The 8,588-nt window shown below is 34.0% G+C and overlaps 1 protein-coding gene across 2 annotated transcripts; it reads left to right on the top strand.

Annotated features, from left to right (window-relative positions):
• Positions 1-1,759: 1,759 nt before the first annotated feature.
• LOC115227278 lies at positions 1,760-7,426 on the top strand. Of its 2 annotated transcripts, none has more exons than XM_036498586.1 (2): positions 1,760-1,793; positions 5,160-7,426. In XM_036498586.1, the coding sequence occupies exons 1-2, from the start codon at positions 1,775-1,777 to the stop codon at positions 6,983-6,985; spliced, it is 1,845 nt and encodes a 614-aa protein (XP_036354479.1). In that variant the 5' UTR covers positions 1,760-1,774; the 3' UTR covers positions 6,986-7,426. The 2 variants fall into 2 exon arrangements, with proteins under 2 accessions (XP_036354479.1, XP_029654019.2); XM_029798159.2 differs by lacking the exon at positions 1,760-1,793 and adding an exon at positions 2,499-3,031.
• Positions 7,427-8,588: the final 1,162 nt, after the last annotated feature.

Genomic DNA, 8,588 nt, shown 5'->3' with positions numbered 1-8,588 from the left:
TCTTTTCAGGTGGTCTGTATGACAGATTCCATACAGTCTGACTAGAGTCCAAACCAAAACGTCACCGTTCACAGATAATCATTAGGGGGTAACCAAAACAAAAATATTTCCTTGGTCGCTGTATCGAAACGCACACAAAGATCAGTACCAATTTAGCATTTTAAGGAAAAGAAAAAAAAAATTATAATAACAACAACAACAATAATAATAATAATAATAATAATAATAACCATAATAACAACAACCATCATAATAATAATAAAAACCTCCTCCATATCTTCCCACCCTATTTTTTCATCTTAATAATAATAATAATAATAATAATAATAAAAAATAATAATAATAATTCAACCACATTTGTAAAGAAAATCATCTCAGCCAAGGAATTAAGAAAAAAAAAATCTCCTTAACTCATTAAATCACCCGAACCATCCAACCACCTCTTCACCCTTTCATTGATTATAGTAATAACCACTACTACTACTACTACTACTACTATTTATACTACTGCTGCTGCTGCTAATATCAATGCACTTTACTGCTGATAGCTCTTGGAAAAAAAAATTTGTGAGAAAATAAATAAGCACAATTATCTCTGCTGTCATCACATCAAATAAAATAAAACAAAAAAAGAACCGTCATCATCTTTATACTTCGCCGTGGAATTTGTCAATTTTGGTCGCTGTCAGCATCATTGTTTAGTGTTTGTCTAAAAAAAAGGAGAAAAAAACATTTCTGTCACAACGTCCATTATTAATATTACTACTAATACTAATAATAATATCACAACAGATGCCACACTATATTACATAGATATAGGTATATATAAATATATATATGTGTATATATATATATATATATTTGTAACAACCAGAGAAAGAAGATAGTAATACTGTAGATTACTGCTTTAACTACTGCTGAAGAAAATTTCAAGAAGAAAGACAAACAAAAAGACATCACAAGTTTATCAACAAAATTTAAAAAAAAACAGTTAAAAAGAAAAAACAAAATAACCTTTCAAACCCTTGATACCTCAAAGAATCGTTGTGAATTCCCTTCTAGTTGTCCTTTAAAAACCCTTTTCTCTTTAACTCTTCTTCATTTTCTTCTTTTCTTTCTTTCATTTTTCATGAATCTTCTCTGAGATTTCTGTAAAATGATTTTTCTTCAATTTTGCTTGGAACTTCCAGTTTTATCAGTCCTCTGAGAAGAAGAAAACCAAAATCCAAAATTCTCCTGAATTCCTTATGAAATTTCTTTCCAATTTGGCCCTCAAATCTTTTTCTTGATCTCTCAAAACTCTATTTGAAATTTTCTTGGAAGAAAAAAATTTTAGAAATTTGATATTTTTTCGAAAACTATAAAAAAGAAAAAAAAGGCAAAGAAAAAGAAATTAATATATTTAATTAATTCAACACCATCTCAAATATGATCCCTTCAGTAGTCAACACATCAGTAATTCATTAACGTGGAATTCCGCAAAGACATGAATACGATGTCTTAGTTTCTTCATCATCTTCGTCCTTGTTGACTATGATAATGGCTAATATGAGCTCCTAGATGGAGAGATGTCTGTGTCTACAGAAAACCCCCCACCAGTCAGCATGCGATGGGCATGTTATCACTGGTTTTCGTCATCATCTGTGCTGCATCGGGTAACCTGCTTGTCTGCATGGCAGTCTGCTGGGAACGAAGGCTACAGAATATGACAAACTACTTCCTTGTCTCTGGCTATTGCAGACTTCCTCGTCTCCATTTTGGTGATGCCACTTGGATGATTGTCGAAATCTACGGTAAGAACACACGTTTCTACTTTGTGTCAATGAGTCTGTGGGAAAGAGTAGCCCAATGTCCCTCAAATCACACCCTAACCCATTCAGGATATGACATCACACACACCACACACACACACACATACATATACTTAGATGCACCTTACAAACATACATAAATATATATATATATATATATATGGTCAAGGCAGTGCTCCAGCATGGCACAGTCAAATGATTGAAACAAGTACAAGAATATATATATGTGTATGTATGTATGTTATATATATATAAATATATATAGTGTATATATATATATATATTTGTAACAACCAGAGAAAGAAGATAGTAATACTGTAGATTACTGCTTTAACTACTGCTGAAGAAAATTTCAAGAAGAAAGACAAACAAAAAGACATCACAAGTTTATCAACAAAATTTAAAAAAAACAGTTAAAAAGAAAAAACAAAATAACCTTTCAAACCCTTGATACCTCAAAGAATCGTTGTGAATTCCCTTCTAGTTGTCCTTTAAAAACCCTTTTCTCTTTAACTCTTCTTCATTTTCTTCTTTTCTTTCTTTCATTTTTCATGAATCTTCTCTGAGATTTCTGTAAAATGATTTTTCTTCAATTTTGCTTGGAACTTCCAGTTTTATCAGTCCTCTGAGAAGAAGAAAACCAAAATCCAAAATTCTCCTGAATTCCTTATGAAATTTCTTTCAATTTGGCCCTCAATCTTTTTCTTGATCTCTCAAAACTCTATTTGAAATTTTCTTGGAAGAAAAAATTTTAGAAATTTGATATTTTTTCGAAAACTATAAAAAAGAAAAAAAAGGCAAAGAAAAAGAAATTAATATATTTAATTAATTCAACACCATCTCAAATATGATCCCTTCAGTAGTCAACACATCAAGTAATTCATTAACGTGGAATTCCAGCAAAGACATGAATACGATGTCTTTAGTTTCTTCATCATCTTCGTCCTTGTTGACTATGATAATGGCTAATATGAGCTCCTTAGATGGAGAGATGTCTGTGTCTACAGAAAACCCACCACCAGTCAGCATGCGATGGGGCATGTTATCACTGGTTTTCGTCATCATCTGTGCTGCATCGGGTAACCTGCTTGTCTGCATGGCAGTCTGCTGGGAACGAAGGCTACAGAATATGACAAACTACTTCCTTATGTCTCTGGCTATTGCAGACTTCCTCGTCTCCATTTTGGTGATGCCACTTGGAATGATTGTCGAAATCTACGGTAAGAACACACGTTTCTACTTTGTCAATGAGTCTGTGGGAAAGAGTAGCCAAATGTCCCTCAAATCACACCCTAACCCATTCAAGGATATGACATCACACACACACACACACACACACACACATACATATACTTAGATGCACACTTACAAACATACATAAATATATATATATATATATATATATGGTCAAGGCAGTGCTCCAGCATGGCCACAGTCAAATGATTGAAACAAGTAAAAGAATATATATATGTGTATGTATGTATGTATATATATATAAATATATATATATATATATATATATTTGTTGAAATGGAAAGATGAATTTTCTTGTTACAGATTATTCAAAAGTTTAACCGATACCTGGGTAGCAAAAATCACAGCAGAAAAAAACACGGTTGGAGATAAGACCATTTGGTGTTGCAACCGTGCGTTGGTGCGGATAATTGAAGTTCAATATCTCCAACCGTGTTTTTTTCTTCACTAATATATATAATATATATATATATATATGTATATGTATGTATCATCATCATCATCATCATCATCATCATTTAACGTCCGCTTTCCATGCTAGCATGGGTTGGACGATTTGACCGAGGGCTGGCGAATCAGATGGCTGCAACAGACTCCAATCTTGATCTGGCAGAGTTTCTACACCTGGATGTGCTTCCTAACGCCAACCACTCTGAGAGTGTAGTGGGTGCTTTTTACGTGCCACCGGCACTGGGGCTGGTCAGGTGGTACCTCGCTTGAATCTTTTTACACATGCCACCAGCACAGGTGCCAGTGAAGTGACGTTGGTAACGATCACGCCCGAATGGTGCCCTTTTATGTGCCACAGGTACGGAAGTCAATTGGCTGCTCTGGCAACAATCATGCTCGGATGGTGCTCTTGGCACCCTACTAGCACAGGCATAAGTGCATATATATATATATATATATAGTGTGTGTGGTGTGTGTGTGTGTGTGTATATATATATATGTATGTATGTGTATATATAATATATTATATATATTATATATAGATATATATTATAATATATATATATATATATAGATACTATATATATATATATACATATATATATATATACATATATATATATATATATATATATATATATATATCTATATATATACACATGAGTGCCATATTCCCTTCCATATCAGCTAACCCTGATGAGTGTAAAGTTATATAATCAGATTGTTACATAACACTCTATTTACACTAAACCAATTAGTAAGATCAGCCGTGATGGATATTAATATTATACATTTCAGATAATGTGTGTGTCTATATATATACATATATATATTTTTATATATATATATACATATATATATATTATATAATATATACATATATATATATTTTACATATATATATATATATATATATATATACATATATATATATTTATATATATATATACATATATATATATTTATATATATATATATACATATATATATATTTACATATCTATATATATAATATATACATGTATGTATGTATATGTGTGTGTGTATATTCATACGGTTCTGAAGAACTAATTACTGGTGCTGTTACGTAATATGCCATACACAATAAACATGACTAATTCTTCATTATCACCAATGTCTACAGACATGATGTTTGATTGGTCAATTGTAGTTGATGAAACAATTGTAAACCATGGAGTAAACATTATACCATTAACTTCACTTGCCACACATGTCTGTGTGTATATATATATAAATATATACATCCCCAACTCACACTACTTCCATCTTAAATAAAGGAAAAGGCTCACTAGATACTGTAGCTCTACATATTCCTAAAATAAGTAGTAGGAGCCATGGGTGGAATGGTTTAGATCATAGATTCATATATATATATGAACATATATGTATATTGGTTTGGGTTTATATATGTTAATATATATGTATATTGCACTGGATGTATATATGCTCATAGGTATATAGTGTCAGGTATATATATATGCTCATATGTATATTGTGTTGGATGTATATATACTCATTTATGTATACTACTGGGTATATATATGCTTGTATATGCATATCGTGTTGGGTGTATATTCATATTCTCTTTCTTTATCTTTCTCTTTTCTTCTCATCTCACAACAGGATTTTTCCCGATGAATCCACATGTCTGTCTGTTCTGGATCACCACGGATGTTCTCATGTGTACAGCATCCATCTGGCATATGTCAACCATGTCTATGGATCGATTCTTCACCCTGAAATACCCAATGCGGTATGGCCGCAACAAGACCAAGCATATGGTATGTGTGAAAATCCTATTTGTGTGGTTCGTCTCCATAGCAATCAGCTGTCCGATGAGCATCAATGGTTTACTGGACACACGGACAGTATACAACAATGGCAGCTGTCTGCCAACCCTGCCCACATTCGTTATATACGGGTCCGTATTCGCCTTCTACATTCCTCTCCTGATCATGATTGTCACCTACGCCCTCACCATCCAGATCTTGTGGGATAACCAGAACTTGATGAAAAGCATTGAAAAGTTTGATCGGAGGCCGGCTGTTAAGAGCAGCGGTTCTGTGAAAAAGGATGTTTCCATAATATCGAGGTCGCAAGGGGACGGCACTGCTGAAAATCGAAACCGAGCAGTATTGTCTGAAACTGATGGACCAGATACGCACATTATTGGAATCAGTGAGATTGGACAAGCAGGGGGAGAGGGAGCGCCATCTGTACAAAACCAACAGCAGGACACAAAGACTTCGCGTGCCAACTGGACCCAATGTGACAGCGTTCGAAATTCATTTGACTCAGCTCAAACCACAATCACAACCTGCACACTTGGCTCTGAACAGGGCACCAATGCAACCCAGGCAAATGCTGCTGAACCTATCCCTGCTCTTATTGACAACAAAAAGATGCGACGCAAGAGCCTACAGCTCCCCTTGCAGAAGCGCCGCTGCTCTAAAGTTCACTTTGAACGAGTGCCATCTGCTGACCAGGTGAAAGAAGAACCAAAACCACAGCCATTGTACAGCTCAAAGTCCTACTCCCAGATTATGGACATCAACCACTGGAAAACCTCTTCACTTTTCAAGCATCCTCTGCACCACAGTTACCACGGCCTCAACAACAACATCATCAACATGGACTTCAATCAAAGCTACTTCCACATCCAAGATGAAACCGGCATCAATTTCTTGGGTAATGAAAGCCAGAATGAAACTGAAGACCAGCTGGAGGTGGGAGCTGAGGCATCTTATTGCCGGCCAGTAATGCTGGCCAAACAGAATGCTGTGACCTCAATGGATGAACCTATTTCAGTAAAGGGTGAAAGTGTCAGAATAGTGAAAACAAAAGTTAATGTGGCCACAGAAACCAGTAAAGTTGGTTGTACAACACCTGAAGAATGTCCCGAAATTCCAGAAGGTCAACAACTGGTTGCTTATAATGCTCCAGTCGGGGCAATGAACAAGAACTGCAAGCAAGATTATCACACAATGAAGAGAACTTTCCGCAACTTCATCAAAGAACACATAATGAGGGCAAACAAGAAACCAAAAATTCAGAAAGCATTCCGACATTTACTCAGCAACAAAACAGCCAGCAATGAAAAAAAGGCTCTTAAAGTATTGGGCATCATTTTTGCTGTTTTTGTCGTTTTGTGGACACCATTCTTCATTGTAAATATCTTGTCAGCCACCTGCAAAGACTGTATGTCAAAAATCACTCCGGAAATGATGTCAATCTTCTTGTGGATGGGTTACATTGCTTCTCTGGCAAACCCTCTCATCTATACCATGTTTAATACGGCCTTTCGTAGAGCCTTCGTCAAGATCCTCACATGCAAGTATCCATGTAGCCAGAGACAAAACACTGAAAGCTCCTGTCTGAGTTTTACTGCCTCTTGGCATTTCGACCGAAAAAATACCATCATGATGTTTCTGAAGGAAGAACTTTCATAAATTTCAAAGAAGGAAAGGAGAAAAAGAAGAAAATTCTAGGAAGAAAGAAAATAAAATCATGAGAAAAATAACAGAATGAAGAAAATTTATAAATGTTAAAGACATCATAACAATATTTGGCGCTGTGTCTAATGTGGAAAGAAATAATGAGGGAGAAGCACAGGGGGAGACAATGCTCATCCCTTGGTGCCACAACATGAAACAATGTTTGTTGGTTTGTTTGTTTTAATTTAAATGTTCACTTCTTTTGAAAAATCAACAATTTGTGAAGGATTATCATCCAAAATTTTCTACCAATTTGAAGGAAAAAACAAAACTGCATGGGTGGTTCTTTGAGTTGATTCTTTGCTAGAATCCCACTGGCATTCCACAACATATCATACTATTTTCACCATTCCAAACTTGCCTATCCTGCTTACCATCCCACCTGATGGGCTTAGGTCATTTTTCTTGTGAGATTTTTCTTTTTTTTTTCGCATTTTTTCTCTTTTTTTTGTGATATGATGGAAAATCTTCCATGTATGAAATCACCTTCAGCATTTGGATTACGTGTGTGTGTGTGTGTGTGTGTGTGTGTGTGTGTATAGATCCTTCTACTGACGAACAAAACAAAACAAAACATAACCACCACCACCATTGCAACAACAACAACAACCACAACAACCACTGACCTCTATTACCTCCCTCCAGTCATCAACGCCACACCCATTGACCACAAACGCCATCACCACCACCACCACCACCTTGTAATTGTCATTCATAACACCATTTCTATGATTAATCAATCTCTGTTGCCAAAAAAAAAAATCAACAAAAAACGTTCTAACGACTTTTGAATATCAGTATATTTGCACACACACACACACACACACACATATACATATGTGTGTATATATAAATATATATACACCTACGCATATATATGTGTGCATGTGTGTGTTCAAATACATACATGTTTCTGTGTATGTATATATATTACAGATTTTTATCCATTTATTGTGTATATATGTATATAATGTATATATAATATATATATATATATATATATTATATATATAGCAATGACTGAGAACAATACATATAACATATCAAATTTAAGATAAACTATTTAATTATATATATATATATATATATATATAATGCCACACACATATATATATATATATCTATATGCATATATATGTATGTATGTGTGTATAGATATGTGTGTGTAAATACATATCTACATGCATTTACATGTATATATATATATATAATATATCTATATATATATATAAATATATATCATATATATATATGAAATATATATATAAAGTGAAAGTGATACAAATTTAAATTAAAACCAAAAAATTATAAAGAAAAAAAAAACCATTAAAAAACAAAAACCAGAAAGGAAATTATTTATCTGATTGACATTTTAAAATTTGATATTTGATACATAACATCTGACCTTTGACATTTGATTTCTTCATCACCTCACCGCCACAATCGTAAATTGAAACTGTACCCGCCACAACCATGAAACAACAAGTTTCTTGCTTACCCAGTTATCCACGGGGAATGAAAAAAAAAAATTGCCCCCCTGAATTTGGGAGGTAGGGGA

This window comes from Octopus sinensis, unplaced genomic scaffold, assembly GCF_006345805.1.
Source record: "Octopus sinensis unplaced genomic scaffold, ASM634580v1 Contig02583, whole genome shotgun sequence".
Taxonomy (NCBI): domain Eukaryota; kingdom Metazoa; phylum Mollusca; class Cephalopoda; order Octopoda; family Octopodidae; genus Octopus; species Octopus sinensis.
The sequence above is the reverse complement of the archived record's forward strand: the minus strand, read 5'-3'. Positions and strand labels throughout refer to the sequence as shown.

Coding starts and splice junctions, on each gene's coding strand:
- LOC115227278 (XM_029798159.2), top strand. CDS start 2,659: ATGATCCCTTCAGTAGTCAACACATCAAGTAATTCATTAACGTGGAAT. Junction 3,032..5,159: donor AATGATTGTCGAAATCTACG/GTAAGAACACAC, acceptor ATCTCACAACAG/GATTTTTCCCGATGAATCCA.